At 42.1% G+C, this 21,674-nt stretch overlaps 1 protein-coding gene across 1 annotated transcript in view; it reads left to right on the plus strand.

The window, feature by feature from the left end:
- Window positions 1-5,959: 5,959 nt before the first annotated feature.
- The window catches only part of LOC117804616 (ankyrin repeat and fibronectin type-III domain-containing protein 1-like), a 29,431-nt gene continuing 13,716 nt past the window's right edge, over window positions 5,960-21,674 (plus strand). Inside the window, exons 1-4 of the mRNA XM_034672932.1 lie at window positions 5,960-6,133; window positions 16,508-16,908; window positions 18,934-19,234; window positions 19,347-19,547. Coding sequence (XP_034528823.1) covers window positions 16,747-16,908; window positions 18,934-19,234; window positions 19,347-19,547 — 664 coding nt within the window. The 5' untranslated portion in view covers window positions 5,960-6,133; window positions 16,508-16,746. The remainder of the gene's footprint in view (window positions 6,134-16,507; window positions 16,909-18,933; window positions 19,235-19,346; window positions 19,548-21,674) is intronic.

Raw genomic sequence — 21,674 nt, forward strand, 5'->3', positions numbered from 1 at the left:
CAAACTTTATTGAAATGATGAAAAAACACAAACAAAAAAACTTGGTAACAAAACATTTAAACATAATGACATTGAAGCATTCTTGAAATTAATGTTTAAAATATAGAAAGCTAATAAAAATGTATTTCTTTCACATTTAAAATATTATAGGTTTCCCTAAATGTGTTTTTTCATATTTCAGGAGCAAGAGAATAACTTGTGCACAAAATGTCATTATCTTGTTGAACCCATAGACTGTATAAATATATATATAAATATATCTTGTTGGACCCTTATTTATACAGTCTGTGGTAGGACCAAGTTATTATCTTGTTCGTATTAGCACAAAATAATAACTTACTTCCAAAAGATATTTATATTGTGCACACAAGTTATTGTCTGGAAGGAATAAGTACATTATCCTGTGTGCTTAAGATAACCATATGCACACAGGATAATTATCTTGTGGTGACAAGTTATTCTCTCGTGTGCAAAATATAATTATTTCGTGCAGTTATGAACATCCCACAAGTTAATAACTTGTTCCCAGAGCATAATTATATTGTGTGAACAACTTCTGAAAAACTTCTTTTTTTATATTTGGTGGACTAGATAATATCTTGTGCACACAATATAAAGAGATGTGTCTTTGGGACCTCAGTATGATTATACTCAGGGCCAGGGTTTGGCTTGCTGTTACTGTGCCCTTAGATTTCAAATAGTAGGCTTTCTCTAAGAAACTGTTTCTATAAACCGTTAATGCATTGATGTTTTTTAGAAAAAGAAGACAAAAAAGTAAGGTAAAATACCAAAATTAGATTATTTTCAATCATATTTACTCTTACTTATTTCATTGTACTACACTGTCACATTAAATGTGTCTATAGGTAAATACACATCTGAGGGGATGAAAATGGGGTGTGGAGTACCTCAGGGATCCATTCTGGGGCCTCTGCTATTCAACATCTACATGCTCCTCTTAGGTCAGATAATAAGAAACAACAAAATAAAATACCACAGCTATGCAGATGACACACACATTTACATCACCATATCACCAGTCCCATACAAACACTGAGTAAATGCACTGAACGAATCAATGACTGGATGAGCCGGAACTTTCTTCAGTTAAACAAAGAAAAAACTGAAATGATTGTTTTTGGAGGAAGAAAGGTTAAAGGTTACTGCTCAGCTCCAATCTGCCCAGATGAAATGTTCAAACCAAGCCAGACACCCTGGTGTAGTCTTAGACTCAGACCTTAATTTCAGCAGCCACATTAAGAGAATTACAAAGTCAGCCTATTATCACCTTAAGAATATATCAAGGATTAAAGGACTTGTGTCTCAGCAGGATGCAGAAAAATTTGTCCATGCATTTATCTTTAGCAGACTAGACTACTGTAATGGGGTCTTTACAGGACTCCCTAAAAAGTCCATCAGACGCCTGCAGCTCATACAGAATGCTGCTGCTCGAGTCCTAACAAGGACCAAAAAAGTAGACCACATCACTCCAGTTCTTAGATCTCTATACTGGCTTCCTGTCTGTCAGAGAATAGACTTTAAAATCCTGCTGATGGTTTATAAAGCACTGAATGGTTTAGGCTGATCTGCTGCTACTTTATGAACCACCTCGGCCTCTGAGGTCATCAGGTCCTGGTCTGCTTTCAGTCCCTAGAGTCAGAATGAAACATGGTGAAGCAGCGTTTAGTCATTATGAGCCACATATCTGGAACACACTCCGTGAAAGCTGCAGGTCTGCTCCAACTCTCACCTCTTTTAAATCAAAGATTAAGACTTTTTTATTTGCCACTGCCTTCCTATCTTAGCTCATTTTAACCCACTTTAAATTTTAATGTAATTTTTAATATATTTCTAATTTTCCTTTTCTTTCCTGTTTTATTATATTTGTCATTTTAATTGTGCTCTTTTATGCCTGTCTGAATGTTTCCAATGCTTTTAATGTTTTAATGTAAAGCACATTGAGTTGCCCTCATGTATGAAATGCACTATACAAATAAAGCTGCCTTGCCTTGCCTTGCCTATCACTTTCAATGTAAAATAATTAAGCCAGTGCAGAAGTATCACGGACTGCAGTTCCTCAAGTGACCACTTGAGGCTGGCTGCAGGAGTGAAGTAACCCGCATTAACACCCATGTTAAAATGCGCTTAGTTACTGCAGAATACAGCCAGTTAACAGCTTGGTTCAAAGAATGGTTTTTGGTCTGAATAACGAATTTCTTCATTCACAAACACTCAGATATTAAGACTCAGAGTTGTGCATATATTTGCACAATTAGGGTCTGGGTTGAATGGGTGTACAGGCGGGTGCTGTGTGGCTGTTTTCCAGGCGTCTTACGGCTCACATTAACTCCACCTCTTTTTCTGTTTCTTGGTTAACAGGAAGGATGAGTCGTATATGAGGACCACCATCATTGGGTCCTCCTCAGAAACCCATATGTGATGTCACTAAGACCCCGTCCATATTGCAAAGTCTACATGTATCACCCTCTAAGAAATGTCATTGCTGAAAACTGTTAAGTGTGATGATGAATGAGTTTTTTTTAAAGCAGTTTGCAATGAAGGCCACAATTTGGTTATCACCATGACAACAAAGGCCTCAGGGCAACCGAGCAGCTATCCAATGACAGGAAGTGCGGGGGAGAATTATCAGCTGCTACCAACTTTTCAATTCGTCATATCTCTCTTCTAATTCACCAGAGTTCACTGCACATCAAAGTAGAGTCTTAAAGTGCAGCCGGTTCAGCTCCGTCTCAGTGTGTGTTTCTGTGTGATGATGAGTCGGCCGATCTCTCACAGAGCAGTGTGTGCTGCCTGTGACTGATCTGTTGTGCTCCACAGAACATATTGGCAAAGTGTTCTGCAGGAAGTTGTCAAAGCCTTATTTGGCTGATTGAAAAGTGCTGCAGGTGTAAAATATTTGTTTTTAAAGTAATCTGTGCCGGGGTAGGAGCTGGATCCATCAGCTTCAGAGGTTTATTGGCCCCTGAGAGATGCAGAGAGCCTCTCTCGCTGCACAGGTAGGAGGCAGCGCATATCTATCAGCTTTATTTGACAGCTTCTCACACAGACGATTCCTCAGGGGCCAATAAGACGACACAAATGGACCCACCTTCTGTCCAAGCATAACTGGAGATGCTATGCACACATTTTTCACATCATACCTGGGCCTCTGCTTTCTCACTTGGCGTGGTGTATGTTGAACCACTTCCTGTGCATAACACTCCCCCCCCCACACACACACAGATCAACCTGCAGTGTGAAATAATGATGCAGGAATAGATCAAGAATATATCCTGTTGATTTTATTCCACTGATGGTTTACTAAGCCTCCAGCAGCCCTCACTGGGGGTGTACAGCTGCTCTAAATATAGCTCCATACCTTCACAGTCACCAACCAGAACTTCTCTCTGATCACATGATTGTTTCCATGGGTGACGACATTTACAGGTCAAGCAGCAGCTTCCTTTTATATGTTCCTCCTGTTATTAAAAGCCTGCATGTTTCACTGAAATGAAGACTGAAACAAATAACAAAGGTTAAAGTTATGCAATGTTTACACACCTTTAAATATAAGAGATTAGATGAATTTTAAAAGGGCATCAAATATAACCATGGATTATAAATGAACCACGTATCGTCTACATATAAATGCCTTTATGTAACTATTAATATTAGAGAACACCACTACAAGTTGCTCTCTTGTGACAAATCGAGAGAACCCTTATTGAAATCGGATTGGCCACCTCTAGGACTACCCAAAAATCCTTCACTGTGATTGGTTAATTGCCTTTTGAGAGGCGGGACTTATGTCAAAATGAATTATTTGTGCTGTATTATTGACTGTATTAAGACATTGACAGCCACAGATACGTCACACATTGGTTTCTGAAGAGGCGTAACGAAGCCCAAAGATGGCGGTCGCCATATTGGAAATACCAACTCCAATTACTTTAGGATTATTCTACAAAACAGGCTAGGTGGATAAATAAGAAAATTAATGCATCGCTCTTAGGCCTGATACAATCAAAAAGGATAAGCTATAAGACAATAGAACCTCAAAGTATTTACATATAGATAAATAAGTCATAGAGAGGATAATGTTTTTGTTCTGGTTTAATTTTGCTGTAAAAATTAACATTTTAATTTTAGACTCAACAGGGAGTTATTTAGTTTTGCAGCCAACTTCAAATGAACATTTAGAGAACTACATTTTTTTTTGCATTGGTGTCATTTTTCAACACCAGACATTCCTACTTGACTTTATCATGGGACCTATAGGCTTAAAGCTTTCCTCAAGTGGCCACTTGTGGTATTGCAGCTTTTTGCACTTCTTTTTTTTAAGTTATATTTTGGGGGTTTTTGTGCCTTTATGATAGGACAGGTGAAGAGACAGGAAATGTCGGGTCTCTGCGACGAGGACCACAGCCTCTGTATGTGGGGCGCTTACACCGCTAGACCACCAGCGCCCTGGCTTTTTGCACTTCTACATTGGCTTTATTTTTCAAAACAAGAGGTTGCTGCTTTCTTGTAGCAGATTTCTTGAGGTGTAAACTTTTTTTGCATTTTAAGCACTGAGGTCAACAAACCAGCTGCTCCTGGATGTGCCTAAAAGTCGCCTTAAAACCTGGGGAGACCGAGCCTTTGCAGCAGCGGCCCCCAAGCTCTGGAATGGCTTGCCACTCCAATTAAGATCGGCCCCAACTGTTGAATGTTTTAAATCTTTGTTGAAGACCCATCTCTTCTCTTTGGCCTTCTACTCGTGAAGAGGACAGTAATATCCTGATATGTTGTTGTTTATTGTTGTCTTCATGTAATTTTTACTTTTTACCTTGTAAAGCACTTTGGACAACACTGGTTGTTTTTAAATGTGCTATATAAATAAAGTTGACTTGACTTGACTTTAATTTGACACATTTTCTTTTGTTGGTACTTTAAATGGGGAATTGGCACAAAGATCTCGTATTTGAGACTATTTAAATGTTGCCATTCTGACGCTTTAGTTTCAAGGTATAAAGGAAAAACACACACAGGGATAAAACATCTTTCAGATACTTCAACTTGTGGCCAGCTTCTGTTCAAGTTTTGGGAAATATGCACATTGAAGATAAAAGTGTAAATGATTGAATTCATCAAATCCAGCTTTATTTGTGTAGCATCTTTCATGCATACAAGAACACAGCCCAAGATGCTTCACATAGAACTAACAGACAGAAAAGTTACAGCGATCAATTAGTGTTAAAAGAGTAACGCAAGAAAGATTCAGATAAAATGCTTTACAACAAAATAAAATCCAAAAAATAAAAATTGTTTGAAAATAAAGAAAAAGTGAAGGACATTCTTTATATGGAGAGTATAACTGCAAGATTACAGTTAAAAACAGATCTTTTCCAGATAAGGTGGGCGCCTGTTGCTTTGTTTCTTTTTGGCTGATTTGGGATATACATAATTATTACTATTTTATTGACTTATTTTCTTTGAAGTTCACTGTGAGGATTTTTGTATTATTATTATTATTATTATTATTATTATTATTATTATTATTATTTATACAATTATTCATATTATTGTTATTATTACTATTATTAATATTTTTTAATTTTGTGTTAATCATTGCAATCTAATATTATTATAATTTTTTATGTTTGTATTCACTTATTTTTAATTGTGTACTATCTATTTATTCATATCTTTACTTTCTGACAATGGACAAGGTGTTTTCAAAGATGTTGGCTGAATCTAATAAAAACGTTCAAAAGATAAATAAAAATAAAGGAAAAGTTAAAAAAAAGAATAAATAAATGCCTTCCAAAAAAATAAGTAAATAAACAAATAAATGAGAGCACATACTCCTCCATAAATTAAACCCCCTGTTGGGCCACTCGGTCCTACAGTCAGGCTCCGCCCCTGCATTCATGACGTACAGTAGGAAGGGGGCGGGGCCTGCCAGAGGAGTGTGTGGTTGTGAGCACTCCCTTGCGCGTGCGTGTTGCTGCAGCAGTAACTCTGGTCTAACTTTCAGGTGAGCTTGAACAAGAGAGATGAAAACTCCTGCAGTCTGAAGTCAGCATGATGGATTATATCTGAGGTTGAAACTCTCCGGAGAGAAAGAACAGAACTTTAAAGAGTGAAGAAGGTAAGAAAACACTTCTTATAAAGTGACTCCCCGGGCTGCTGGTCACCTGCTGGGTCCTAATAAAGAAGCTGCAGGGTGTCGTGATATTAACTTTAATGTGGAGTTAATCAGAAGTTGTTATTTTCTTGCTTCCTGTAACATAATAACTCTTGTTTTGACTTTTAGAGTTGCCACAGTTTGTCTGCTTTTAAAGCTTCTTTTTTTTTTTTTGACAAATATTTTTATTGCATTTTCTCAAAACGCAAAACACACAGAACTGCTCAGACACGACAGAAAAGAGAAATGTGGGTACAGTAAATAGAAAATAATTATGAAAATAAAGATAAATGACAGTGGGCACATTCTCCATCCAGCCCCTTTCATTCTCCTGCAGCAAGACAGGGCAGCTTCCAGATGACAATCAATACAGAGCATACACACATAGCAAGGCTAGAAGGTGTTTGTCAAGTAGTGAGCACTTAAAACAAAGTCACAAAGACAGGCTAGGCTGATCTGGGAAATCCACGAAGCAAAGAGGATGACAGCGTAGGCCCAATATGCTGCAAGTAAGGGTCCCAGACCTTATAGAAAGCATCTATTTTGGAGTGGAGCATGCATGTGATGTATTCACTAGGAATGCAGTCCATAACAATGTTGTGCCATGATTTTTTTGTTGGAGCAACATTCTTGATCCAGAAGAGTAGAATGTTCTTTCTAGCAGCAAAAGTCAGTATATTGAAAAGTCTCCTGTGTTTGCCGTCAGTGATCTGATCATCCGGGAGACCAAGTATCAGGCACATAGGGTCCATCCGTATTGAGACACCAAAGATAGCAGTCAGTTCATTCACAATACTAGACCAATACCTTTGTAACTTCACACATGACCAGAGGCAATGAACATAATTACCAGTCTCAGAATTACATTTCCAGCAAAGCGGGGAATTATTAGCGTCCATTTTGTTCTTGACAACAGGTGTTATATGCGTGCGATGTACAATTCTGAACTGTACGGATTTGGTGCGGTTACACACAGAAATGTTCATGGCCTGAGACCAGACTTCCTGCCAGTCAGCATCATCTATAGCAACGCCAAGATCTTTCTCCCATGCTTGCTTGGTGGTTTGTGAGGTAAGAGGAGAATTGGAGTTCAGGGCTTTGTAAAAAACAGTAATGCATTTTTTACTAATCTGTAAAGACAGGGCCTTCTCTACACATGAAGTGGTGTTATTAGTCATTAAGGTGGTGTCTTTAATTATGAAATCTCTAATTTGTAAATATCTGTAGAAGTCGCCTTGATTAAATAAACCAAATTGCTGTTGCAGCTGCTGAAAGGATAGTAAAATCTGGCCTTTAAATAGATCACCTATTTTCTTCAGCCCTTGGGTGTTCCATACTTTAAAGCCCTGGTCCTTACAGCCTGGCAGGAAGTCCGGGTTATCAAGAATGGGAGTGAGAGGAGATGATAACTGAGCCCGGCCTTCTACAGAGCGAATGGATCTCCAGGCTCTGATGGTACTGAGAGTAATAGGGTTAGAGCAGAGTTTTTTGACAGATTCAGGGTTATTCATAAACAATAAATTCAACAAGGGACACTTCGACTGAGAGGATTCAATATCATGCCAAATTGAAGCTGGATCACAGTTGTGCCAGCTTGAAATCACCCGCAGGTGTGATGCCAGTTGGTAAAATCTAAGATTTGGTACATCTAACCCTCCATCACAACCTGCCATTTGAAGTTTTGTCATCTTGAGACGGGGCTTCCTTTTGCTCCAAATGAATGAGCTTAGCCAGCCTTCAAGCACCTTAATAACCTTGTTTGATAATAAGATAGGGATCATTTGCAGTGGGTATAGCAGTCTGGGCAGGACGTTCATTTTTATAAGAGCAACCCTACCTAGCCAGGAAAGAGGGAGTGGGGCCCAGCGGTCTAAGTCTGCCCTTATAGCATCCAAGAGGGGGGGGAAGTTGGACTTAAACATCTGACCAAAAGTGGGTGTTACATGCACTCCTAAGTAAGTGAAACCGGTGGGAGACCAGCGGAAGGGGAAGGGCTCAGCCATATCTGGAACACATGTTAATGACCCCAGGGGCATAGCCTCGGATTTTGCAAAGTTAATTTTATATCCCGAAAAGACGCTGAATGACGAAATGACCTTAATCAGGCAGGGAACAGAGGTTTGGGGTTGCGATAAATGTATCAAAATGTCATCAGCGTATAAGGTAATTTTATGTTCCCTTTCACCAACAAAGATACCAGAAATTAAAGTGTTTTGCCGTACTGCTTGGGCCAGCGGCTCAATAGCAATATCAAAGAGCAGGGGGCTGAGGGGGTCGCCCTGCCTATTTCCGCGGTGGAGGGGGAAGTTGTCGGATCTCAGCCCGTTAGTCAGAACCGCCGCCGTCGGAGTATTATACAGAACCCTAATCCAATTCACAAAATTATTGCCTAGGCCAAATTCCTCCAAAGCGTAGAACAAATACGACCACTCGACCCGGTCGAATGCCTTCTCGGCGTCGAGAGACAGCACGAGGGCCGGGTCCTTACAGCTCTGGGTTAGTTGGATGATGTTAAGGAGCCTCCTAAGATTATCACAGGAGTTCCGACCCTTGACAAAACCAGTTTGGTCTTCCTTGACAATATGGGGCAGAACCTTCTCTAGGCGCAAGGCCAAGATTTTGGAGAGCAGTTTTTGGTCAGAGTTAAGTAGGGCTATCGGCCTGTATGAGGCGCAGCTATCCGGGCATTTTCCTTTTTTAAGGATGAGAGAAATGTTGGCCTCCCTAAGGGATTGAGGTAGGATCCCATTTTCAAATGAATGATTGAGCATAGACAGCAGAGGGTCTAAAAGAATACCACTAAACTCCTTATAAAACTCACATCCAAATCCATCTGGCCCTGGGGCCTTACCGGACGGCATAGATTTCAAAGCAAGTAGCGCTTCCTCTCTAGTAATTGGGGCATTTAGTTGTAATTTTTGATCCTCCGTAGCTTTGGGGAGTCTCAAATCTGCAAAAAACTGACGCATAAGGGTCAGGGCATTGTCAGGCTGTTCGGAACTATATAGGTTGGAATAAAATGATGCAAAGTGTTTATTAATGGTTCTAGTATCAAACGATCTAACACCATTAGAGTCAGTAATAGAGACTATATTTTGAGAATCTGCCCTCTTCTTGACAAGACTAGCAAGATATCTTCCAGGTTTATCCCCAAACTCATATAGTTTCTGCCTGGCAAACCTAAGGGACTGTTCAGAGTCCTGAATCAGAAAAGTATTCAATGCAGCACGTGTGGATAACAGTTCCCTAAGCAAATCAGGACTCGGGATAGATATGTGATTTTTCTCCAATTCAGCTAGTCGAGATTCGAGAAGTTTACGCTGATCATTCTTCCCACGTCTTTTAGATGCAACAAAAGACATAATCAGTCCACGGGAGTATATTTTACACGTCTCCCAGAGAACAGAGGGATTATCTGTGGATGGTGAGTTGATAGAATAAAAAATCTTAAATTCTGAAGTAAAGTAGGAGACAAACTTGTCATCTTTGATGAGACAAGGTTGAAGTCTCCAGCGCCGCGACAATGCCCTGTCCTCAGCGAGAGAATATACCAAATAAAGGGGGGCATGGTCAGATAACACAATGTTGCCTATAGAACATGATAAAGCAAGAGACATTTTTGAGGAGGGGATGAAAATGTAATCAATTCTGGTATAGCTTTTATGTGGGGCCGAAAAAAAAGTGAACTCTGAATCAGTAGGGTGAAGCTGCCTCCACACATCAGAATATTCAATATCATGACATATATTAGTGAGCACCCTCGCTTGCTTAGAAGGGGGGGAAATGTCAGATGGAAATTTGTCAAGAGAGGGATTAAGGTGACAATTAAAATCTCCTCCCACAAAAGAGTCCCCTGAAGCCCGTTCCATAAAAACTGCAAAAGTCTTGGAGAGAAAATCTGGGGAATAGGCTGGGGGACAATATAGATTCATAAATGTTACCTCTTTTCCTGCGAGTATTCCTTTAACAATTATATACCGGCCCTGGCTGTCTTTAACACAATCAAGAGACCTAAATGCCAGTTCTTTACTAATCAAAATGGCTACGCCCCTACTGAAAGAAGAATAAGAAGTAGCAAAGACCTGCCCCACCCAACTCCTTTGCAATTTAGCATTATCATTGTCCTCCAGGTGAGTCTCCTGGAGGAACGCAATAGATACATTTTCCTTTTTCAAAAATGATAATACTGCCATCCTCTTGGCAGGCTTTTGGAGGCCACGGACGTTCCAAGAACAGATCTTAATATTATATAAATCAGACATGGCCATAAGACACTATTTGCCATAAGGGCAGGATAAAAAGTCAGGGCCGGTTACACCTGCACACATCCTGTATATGCATCCCATGACCCACACTATCAGATACCTAGGACAGTTACATTTAGCAGGAATGGAAAACGCCACACTGATACCCCACATGAATCTTATGCACATGTCATGTCCTGAGCTAAACACATGAACTACACTAAACAAGCATAACAAATATACAACAAAGAAAAACAAACTGAGGGTCTTTCCCCAAATAAACAGGGACTGTTCACCATACAAGCACCTTTCAAACTCACCAAGAGCAAACTGACAGCAAATGATGAATAGCGTGCCAAGAAAACTAAAAGAGTCCTCCCTGTGGGAGTGATCAAAATAAGGTGGAAACGTAGTATTCACGTAACGAGCAGCCGTGCCACTCGGTTAGGAAATGTTCAATATGTTTAAAATGTTCAGAGTATTCAAGAGTGGTCGACGTTTAGAGAATGGAGCATGACCTACCAGCATGAGTGGAAAAACTACGGCTGTTACAGCAAAAGTGTCCCAAACCAGACAAACGGAGCTCCGTGCTCCGCAAAGTTATCATCCAGGCAGAGATTCAATGAAAGCGCGTACCTCCTCCGGGGTGGAAAACCTCTTTTTGGAGCCTCCGTGTGTCACCTGTAGAGTAGCCGGGAACAGCATAGCATATGGCATCCCTCGCTCTCGCAGCCGCTGTTTCACCGCATCGTATGCCTTGCGTTTCTTCATCACCGTCGAGGAGAAATCGCTGTAGAAAGAGACCTTGGATCCATTGTAGGTTAAGCCACCGTCCTGGCTCGCCCGGCGCGCCGCTTCCATAACCCTCTGTTTGTCTCTGAACGCGTGGAACCGTAGCAGCAGCGACCTGGGGCTCCTGTTCGGGTCCGGTTTTGGTGCAAGGGTGCGGTGGGCTCTCTCCAGCTTTATGCGGCCGGCCTTTGTGGTCATCTTTAGGACACGGGGTAGCCATGACTCGAAGAATTCCACCGGCTGTCCAGTCTCCGTATCCTCCGCCAAGCCGACGACTCGAATGTTTAGACGCCTGCTATAGTTCTCGGCCATGTCCAAACTCTCCGTGAGGGCGCTGACCTGCTTCTCCAGCTCCACAATCCTCGGCTCTTGTGCTACGGCGGAGTTTTCAACTGCTAGTAGCCTAGCCTCTGCTTCATCTAGCCGCTTGCTAGCGGTCTGTAGCTCCGTAGTATGCTTGTGGATAGTCTCGGCCAGAGGGCTAAGTTTTTCATCAATAACTTTAATAATGTTGTGAGTCATTACGCTTAGAGCTTTAGCAAGGGCAGGGTCGAGCTCATCTGCAGTTTCAGATCCGGCCTGGTCGCCATCTTGTGTATCGTCGCCGGACACAGACGGGACGTCTTTTTTGTCTTTACTTCCTCTGGTTTTTCCCATCTTGTCGAAAGACTGTGGCCAAAAGTTTTCCAAGGACATAGCCTGTTATGTTCATAACAAAAATGGCTTATAGCGCCCGGTTGTTGTCAGGATAATGAGAAAATTAGCACCGAGTGGCACGGAGCTCTGGCAAAAGCGTCTGCTCAGCTCACCGCCATCACGTGACCCCCGCTTTTAAAGCTTCTTGGTGTTTCACAGTGTGCAGAAACTTTCTGATGATTTAAGCTGAAGACTCATTTAACCAGCTGAGAATCCCCTTTGTGTCCTTCATTCTGCCTGTGCCACTTTCTGTCCTTTAAAATCTCTTCAGACACAGAGCTGTGCAGGATGTGTTTCCATCCATTAACACTGATGAGTGTGATGATGTGCCATGGCCCCTGCGGTTTATTTATGCAGATAATTCTGTGCTTTTCATTCTGGGGATTAAGATATTAGTCATCAGAAGTTTCCATCCACTGCTGAACACGAGAGCTACAATTAGCAGACACAAAACAGAAAGTTAGTCTGCAGATATACGTCATGATGTTTCCAGCAAGAGCCGCAATACTGTGAAGAAATCACCACAGACTGAGAGACTGAGCAAAACCACAGTGATCTACAGTGTGTGTCTATTCAGGGGTCAGCGCATGTTATTATCACAGTGGCTGACACTGCTCGTATAACTTTCAGTCTCTCAGCTGCAGTCTGAGAAAAAGACAAAAACAAGGTTCTCACTGATTCATACCAAGACTTTGGAAGAATTAGTTAAAGGTTTTAGTCCAGGAGAAGTCTAAAAAGTCTCTTTAAAGGGGAAACACTTACTGAGACATGTGAAAATAACTCCTCAAGTCCACATTTATCACTCTAATCTGAGGGCAGATTATCATCTCTCAGTGGTTATAAAGCTCCTGTGAGGAACTTAATGTTTGTGTTGAATTTGGCGCCCCCTGTGGACAAAGCCTCACTTGAACTTGTCGCATTTTCTGATATAAACATTCATGGTTTCTTTTGGCAGTGATGTATATTGCTCATTGTGACTATTTGATCTGGAAAATGTATTATTATTATTTTTTGATAATGTCAAACAGTCTTTTTTAAAGTCATATTTCGGGGAATTTTCGGCATTATTAGCTAGGACAGAAGAGAGACAGGAAATGTTAGAAGTAGAGAGAGGGGGGGAAGACATGCAGCTGATGGTCGAGGCCAGAAGTCAAGCGAGCGACTAATGCAACAAAGACTAATAGATTCTGTACATGGGGCACATGCTTTAACAGCTAGGTTTACAGCACCCCCCTGAATAGAGCTGTAAAAAAAAGTTGTATTTTCAGCATCTCAACTCAGATTTATTTATAAAGCACCTTTCATACATATAAACATACAGCCCAGAGTGCTTCACAAAATAACAGAGACTGAAAACAACAGTAATGGTAAAATTAAAAAAGCATTATTATAAATAAAATACTTAAAGATGAAATAAAATAAAATCAATGCTGCAAAATTAATAAAATAAGTAAGAGTGGAAAGAAAGTATTACACGGTGGTTAATGAAATGTCTCTTTGCTTGGCTCTGGAAAAGATAACATATACACTTAAGGACAAACAAGAATTATTTGATGGTATCTGGGGCATATTTATTAATTTTCCTCAGGAGGAGGATTTGTCACACATATTGAACTAGACGGGGAAAGAGTTGGTAATGTCTGTCATATTGGTCGTTTTTGCAGAAACTGTTTTCAGACAGAATATTCGTGATAAACAAATCATCTATTGCAATGTCCTCCCTTTGGTTATCTTTACTTAATACAGGCAATAATAATGTAACATTTTGTAATTAAGGTTTTGTTTGTTTGTTTGTTTTTTCCCTTGTATTCTTATAGATCTTTCCCTTTTTTTTATACATGTGTATATATGTGCATGTGTATGTATATAGATTTTATTTATTTTTTCCTTAGAATTTCTTTAATTGTAATTGTGTGTCTTTGGAAATGACTAAAAAAACTCAATAAACATCTTGTTTAAGAAAAGAGTGGAAAGAAAAGTTAAAAATAAGATAGTGTTTACAAGATCAGATGAATGAATAAATAAAGCAATGATTAAAATAATAATGCAAAACAGGGCTAAAAATAAATTACTCCAAATTAAAAGCCAGATTAAAAAGGTAAGTCTTAAGTTTGCTTTTAACAACACTCAGAGAGCTCGCCGTTTTGATGTCCAGAGGCAGAGAGTTCCACACCTTAGGGGCGTAAAAACAGAAAGCTCTCTGGCCGCTGCTCTTCTCCCCTCACAGTGGTTTTACTGTATTGAAACAATCAATCTTCTCCTTCCTGGTCTTGTTTGTTTTTTCAGCTCATAACGAGGCATCATTGTTAATTTCAGTCTGTTTCATAACAAGTCAAAAAACTCCCTACTGGAGCTTTAAAGTGTAGAAGCCCCTTTATGCAGGTTTGGACCCCGACAACACAACATGACGTCAAAGTGCTGTGGTTGCATTAAAACATTCAGTTTAATGACAGGAAGTGTGTTACTAACACATCCTACAGAAACTTGTAGTTTCACCACACACTGGATTTAACACTGTAATTATTCCAGAGTATGGAAGCTGATTAAAGAAATGAAGAAGATTTTTAAAAATGAAAACTGGAGGATATCGGGTGCTCATGTGTGGCAGACTGCAGGTAAATGCAGGTGTGCTTATGTCTTCTTTTGCTCTCATTTATTAAAGCTTTTTAACTGAATCCTCAGTAAAGACAGCCTCCCTTCAGTCATCTGTGTTTTAAAACATGACTCTCTCGGTCTTGGAAACCTAATAAATTAAACATTTAAAGCTGCTGTGAGGAACTTTTGGTTTGTATCAATTCTGGCGCCCCCTTGTGGACAACATGATACCTCTTATCTCTTATCCTGTACATGCAAAATTTGTATCTTCAGACAATAACCTCATCCTGTTGCGTTTAACATACAAATGTACCACACGGTTTGATTATTTGCCATGAAAACAGACATAACGGGGTGTTTCTAAAGCGAGATGTCAATCATCTGATCTGACACCTACCCCCTCAGAGTGGTGTCAGGCATTAAAAATGACAACAGAGAAGCCAACAGTGTTGTTGTGGATGGTCTTGTTTGCTTTTGAGGGTCATAAAGAGGCATCAGTATCAGTTTCAGTCTGTTTCTCAACCACTTAAAAACTCCTCATAGTGCCTTTAAAGCAAGTGCAGAAGTGCAAAAAACTGCAGTACTTTAAGTAGCCACTTGGGGAAAGCTGTAAAAGCAAAGGAACCCCTTTAGGTCCCATGGTAACATCAAACAGGAAGCTCAGGTCATGTTTCTTTTTCATTTATTGACTTTCTTTGATTCTTAAGTTTGTATTTAAAGGTTTTAACACTTTTATTCAGAGACAGGAAAGATGATAGAGTAGGAAACTGGAGGACTACAGCCTTGTACGATTTAAACGCTGCCACACCTGTATTAGGGTGCTCTGGTTTAGCTTCAGACATGTTGTTGGGGTTTTTAAACGTCCTGAATTAGAAATGTGAAAGAGTTCAGTGCCCTCAGCAGACGCCTCTCTCTCTCTCTCTCCCTCTCAGGTGTTCTACCTGTTCCTCATCATGCAGGCAAACAGTGCAGCTAATCTCCTCTCTCTCATCTGTTCCATCAGCACTTTCCACTCCTGATGTAAGACATAATAAACAAACAGGGGCACCAATAACACGGACTGGTATTACCACTACACTGATCCCGCGTCCCCTCATGCAGACAGTGCAGGTACTGTTCAGGCCGGTGAGTCACGCTCTCAGGAAGCGGGCGGTGTTGTCACTGAGAGGAGGCTGCTCTGTGTCCTGTTGTATTCTGTCCTCAGCTCGCTCTAACCAGGGGAGTATCCTCTGTCACACGAGGACAGAGGACCACAGAGGACCACAGAGGACCACAGAGCACCACAGAGGATCAGGATCTGACTTGTTAGATAGAATTAGAAAGGAGGCTGAAATTTGAGGCCTCCTTTCTAGACTGGAGAGAGGGAGGCGATGAAGTTTGTGTAGCCCCCTTCACAAAGATGCTCTTCAGATATGACTGCTCGGGGCACAGAAGCCGAAGCAGCGTGTAAATCACTCCACGCTGTGAAAAGAGAGGAGAGACAGAGCGGCAGAGACAAATGAAAAGAGGGCAGAGAAAGAGAGCAGACTACATTCTGCCTGGAGTGTTGAAAATCAAATAGCTGGGCGAGATTTTGAAGCAGAAAAGTGAGTGATTGTAACGCTGAATAGGCGATGGGACTGATAATGAACCCTCATTACAGCCGTGGAGACGAGGACGGAGTCTGAACTTCAATCTGACGTGATGAGGAGATTCATGTTTATCATGATTCTGCTCCTCTACATGAGATCGCTTCTCTTCAGTTAATTAGATTGATGGGACGACGGCTTTGTGCGCCGAGTCTCCATTCAGAGCAAATGGAACTTGTGTCACGGAGAAGAAGGACAAAGGGAGAGAAAGAGGCGTAAAAATAAATGCGTCAGGGCTTTTTTCATCTGCTGTGCTCAGGCATTGTAACTTTTATCCATTTATCCACCCACCGCTCCGCTCAGCCTGCAAGTCTCCAGAAAATTGCCTTTACTGTAGAGGAATCTGTGAGCCTGACTGTTTACTCTGTTGTCTCCTCTCCCAGGTTCCTAATGACTTTCCCCTTCCCTCATGCTCTCTTCAAACTCCCATTCTCCTGTTTTTCTGTCTCAGATTCCCCTTCCTCCTCTTCTGTATTGCTCCTGCTTTAGCCTGAGGGTAGTAATCTTTCTTTCTATGAACTAACTAATCTGTCACAGCGCTCTCTGTGTCTTCCTCCTCCTCAGCTGTCCTCTGTTTCCCTCCTCTCCTCTCCTCTCCTCTCCTCTCCTCTCCTCCCCGGTCATGTCTGTATCCATGAGGAACCCTCCCCAGCGCCGGCGCTCTCTGGGTCCCGTCTCCCCAAAACGCATCTACAGGAACCTGTCGGTCAGACTGCGTGGAGGAGAGTCATCTGTTGGCGGGGAGACTGACCCGCCAAAACACCTCAGCAAGTCTGCAGACGCTGTGAGATATTTTGGTTCCTTTTTTTAGGATGTAACAAATCACTCAAGACACTCATAAAAATAGAATAAGATAACAGTTAAATTGCAAAAATAATAAAGCAACATTTAAAGGTGACATACCACGCTTTTTTCATCAACATATATTGGTCTAAGAGGTCCCCAAAACATGTCTTTAAAGTTTATGCTCAAAAAAACACTTTGAAATCAGATTTTGGTCTGCCTGAAAAGCCCTCTTTTTCAGTCCTCCTCAGAACAGTCTGTTTTCCCTCTGACCACGCCCCCTCGGGAAGTGGGTGTGGCCTCGGCTGTCCAGCACGTTGATCTAATGTTTACATGTTGGCTGAATATACACGGCTGCTCACAGACCTGCGTTTCTTCAACCCTCTGAATCTGATCCAGAATCTGATCCTGACGGAGAGGCGCCTGCAGCAGGACCTTTCTGAACCATTGGTCACAGATTTAGTGTTTCTTGTTGTTTTATTTATCAGTATGTCGACGTGTGTCTTGGTACACAGCTACCAACATGTAGCTATGTGGCTATGCTAACTAGCGCTAGCACTTTTCCATGAAAACTGAAAAATCATCCACTAGATCTTCAAATCTGCAGACGTGGGGAGTAAAACCGACCTTTGTGTTTATTAAGACAGCCTACAACTAGCATGCCTCCCTCCTAAGCTCCTTGTTAGCACACATGTGTGCAGGGAATGAAAAACGGAGGAGGGGTTGAGTTGTATTTTATACAGTCTATGGGCTGAACAAGCTCCGAGCTCTGACTTCCTGTTACAGACCGGATGGCGTTGTGACGTATGAAAAACACTGAAAACTGAAACGGCTGGTTTCAGCACACATTTACAGAAAGGTGGAGAAATCAGAACAGGGGCAGAATGGAGTCTTTTACTTTTCAGGGGGTTTGGAGACAGGGACACATATTTCAGGTAGAGAACCATTAAAAAGAACATTTTGCATGATATGTCACCTTTAAATCAACATTATAGCAAAAGGTAAGTAATACAATTGTTAAAGCCTACATAAAAGCCAGACTGAATAAATAAGTTTTTAGTCTACATTTAAAAGTCTCTTTATCTCTGTCAGCTCCTCTCAGATCCTCCTGCAGGCTGTTCCATAGTTTGGGAGCGTCGTGTCTGAAAGCAGCGTCACCTAATGTTTTTGTTCTCCTCTAAGGAACAGCTAACAGAGAGGAGCTGGATGATCTGAGAGGCCTCCCTGGTTTATACACTAAAAGCATCTCTGAGATGTAGTCTGGTGCGAGGCCATGCAGCGCCTTAAAAACTAGTGAAAGAATTTTGAAATCAACACGAAAAGCAACAGGCAGACGATGTAAAGATTTTAAAATAGGCGTAATGTGTGCTTCTCCTTAAAACTAATGACTTTTATTTTGAAAGGACACAAATGATACTTACCCTTGATTGTAGATTTACAGATGTAAATAAGAACATCTGAAGGAAGGATAAGCGTCTCTCTCTCTCTGTTACCTGCACAGGTAGATATTACATATGATGAGCACGAGGAGTAAAGAGGGAGAGAGAGAGAGAGAGAGAGATTGTCCGTCTAATTAAAGAAAAAGAAAAATGTAAGCAGAGTTAAGATGTCAACAACAAATCAAACACAGTTAGCGCCCCCTGCAGTTTAAAGGAGGTATCACGGTTCATTGGTCATCTCTCTGATTTGAATCGTCTCCTCTGTCTTCTGATCCTCGCTCTGAGGCGAGGCGCCGTTTCTTATTTTAGTGCTCAATCTGACTAAAGTGCTCTCCTGTCGTCTGGCTGCGTTTTGATTTAAGTTATGAGTTCTCATCCTGACACATCATGCTGACTCTGTTACCATCAACGCATTCTCCCAGACTGCACCTCTGATTTATGATGAGATTTATGTGCTCTGTTTCACCGTCTTGTCCACGGCCTCCTCCTCCTCCTCCTCCTCCTCCTCCTCACAGCAGCTCCCCTCCTCTGAGTAAATAAACCTCTCTCCTCTGTCTGTTTTGACCCTCTCCCTTGCTCCCCATTAGTACAAGTCCCTGTGGGAAGCAGTGGAAAATGAAGATACTCTGGCCGTGCAGAGCCTGCTGTCCAGAGACCACACCAACTGTGGAGGAGGAGGAGGAGGAGGAGGGGGAGGAGGAGGAGGAGGGGGAGGAAGCTTGTGGGAGAGAGGAGAGAAGAAGAGCAAAGACTGGGAGCGAGAGAGGGAGAAGGGGGTGAACAGGGTGAGCGATCAAGGCCTGGTCCCCCTGGACGTCGCTGCCCTTACCCACAATTCTCCTCTGCTGCATGTGCTGACGAAGGCGGGAGCCCGACACAATCCCGTTTGTGAGTGTTTGATTTCAAATGTGATTAAAAACTGCGTTCAAGTTTAATTTCATGCAAATGATATTCATCTCTCTGATGCCTCTGGGTCTCTCTCGGCTGTCTCTCCTCTCAGTGTGTCGACCCGCTGAGTGGGAGCTCAAGCTGGATGCTCTGGTTGCTCTGGCGGGTAAACGGGTGGAGGAGAAGAAGAAGGAGTTGTTGAGGAAGGCCGGGGCAGGGCCTCAGGCGCAGGCTGACGTCCACAGACACATCCGCCTCTGGAGCCTGAGGCTGCAGCTGTACTGCAGGATGAGGGAGAACTTCCAGAGAACAGGTCAGTGGACCCGGGTCAGTCTGTGGTATTTCATGGAGTACAGAGTCAGACACAGACGAGGTCACAGGCCCCCTCTCTCTCTCTCTCTCTCTCTCTCTCTCTCTCTCTCTCTCTCCTCCCCCTCTCCTGCTCTGTATTCTTCTCTTGTTTCAGTCCTCTCTGAACTCAATCACAACAACTAACTTTCACATCTCTCCTGACCTGACGACACAGAGCTTAACTGTGACCCGTTCTTGTTACCTGGTTTGAACTCTCGTTTGAGTCCCACATATTGGCTCCCCATCATCTCTTCTAAACTCTGCACGCCGTACACTCCCTCATCTTTATGCTCCCGGCTTCCTGCAGCTGATTTAAAGTCCTGCAGCTGTTGAAACGTCGGACACACGATCATAAAGCATCTGTGTTTCTCCAAACGGTCTCAGGTCCTCCTCCTCCCCCCCGGCTCTCCTAAGGTTCAGGATCTCGCGTGTGTGTTTTTAATAATGACGTGATTATTGCTTTAATTGCTCAGCATGAAACCCTGGGTTTAGCTCTTATTTTAACTCTTCCAGCTCTCTGACTGTTTTATGAGCACAGTGTTATTGTGAGGGCAGAGGGAACATGCTCCTCTTCTCTGTGCAGAATAATTAAACCGTCTTTGTTACAGATCAGAGTATGAAAGAGAGAGAGAAAGGCTTTAAATTTAAAATATTGATCTGCTTCAGCCTGAAGGCCTCAGTCTTAATCTCTTCACTCAGGGTCACCATGACTTTATTCAGATCCTTCATCTCTGTGGGGCTGGAGCCGAGGTCAGCGTGGTAAGAGTTACATTATGAAGCAGAGGGCTGCAAACTTTTGTGCAACATGGACCGGCTTCATGTGAGGCATGTTTTCATGGACCGGCTTCATGTTAGGCATGTTTTCATGGACCGGCTTCATGTGAGGCATGTTTTCATGTACCGGCTTCATGTGAGGCATGTTTTCATGAACCAGCTTCATGTGAGGCATGTTTTCATGGACCAGCTTCATGTGAGGCATGTTTTCATGAACCAGCTTCATGTGAGGCATGTTTTCATGGACCAGCTTCATGTGAGGCATGTTTTCATGGACCAGCTTCATGTGAGGCATGTTTTCATGAACCAGCTTCATGTGAGGCATGTTTTCATGAACCAGCTTCATGTGAGGCATGTTTTCATGGACCAGCTTCATGTGAGGCCTGTTTTCATGGACCGGCATTTAAATGACTTGAATATGGATCTGATATAAACACAAACATTACATACATTATAAATCAGGATCAGTGGGATCTCTAAGCTTGTCTCCTGCAGAGACACAGTCTCATCTTCAGGAGACTCTCATGGGATCTCCTCCTCAGCGTACACTGTAAGCAAGGCCTGCACCTCCGTACCTCCTCCATCTTCTTCTCACTCATCTGAAATGAAAAAGTAAACACTGCAGCGTGCAATTGCAATGTTTTAAACATGGCGGGTTGCCTGACCAATCAGAAACGTGCAGCTTGCAGGCCCTGACCCCCATGGTCCCGAGACCTTCCAAAAGTACAACCCCCCTAGCAGCGGCTTTTTAGGGGGGAGATTTTCTACCCCTGAACTAAATTTACACCCTGGGTCCTCCGGTCGAAACGCATATAGTTCCTGGGTAAAGTCCCTAGTTCCGGGGTAAAGTCCCTAGTTCCTGGGTAAAGTCCCTTGTTCCTTGGTAAAGTCCCTAGTTCTGGGGTAAAGTTCCTAGTTCTGGGGTAAAGTTTCTAGTTCCGGGGTAAACTAGTTCCGGGGTAGAGTTCCTAGTTCAAGGGTAAAGTTCCTAGTTCCGGGTTAAGTTCCTAGCTCTTTTCCATTATTTCATCATAGGTGCTGTCTCTGCAGAAAACCTGCTACAAGAAAGTGAGGTCGTTGGAAGTGGGAGCAGAGTTTTCAGAGCTTTCACTTTGATTTTTATCCCAAATGTCAACAGAGTCTAAGTTATCTGTAACGTACTTTTAAGGCAGCGATATTTTAATACAACTACTCTGATATTTCCTGCTAAATGCAGCTTTCTTTGTCTTGGAAGCCTGTCTCATTATTAAGTCAAAGAAGTTCTCCACACGTTTGTTTTTTACTCGCTAACCAGGTGAGTTTAATTTTTGAAGCA

The sequence above is a fragment of the Notolabrus celidotus genome, chromosome 20 (assembly GCF_009762535.1).
Source record: "Notolabrus celidotus isolate fNotCel1 chromosome 20, fNotCel1.pri, whole genome shotgun sequence".
Lineage (NCBI taxonomy): Eukaryota > Metazoa > Chordata > Actinopteri > Labriformes > Labridae > Notolabrus > Notolabrus celidotus.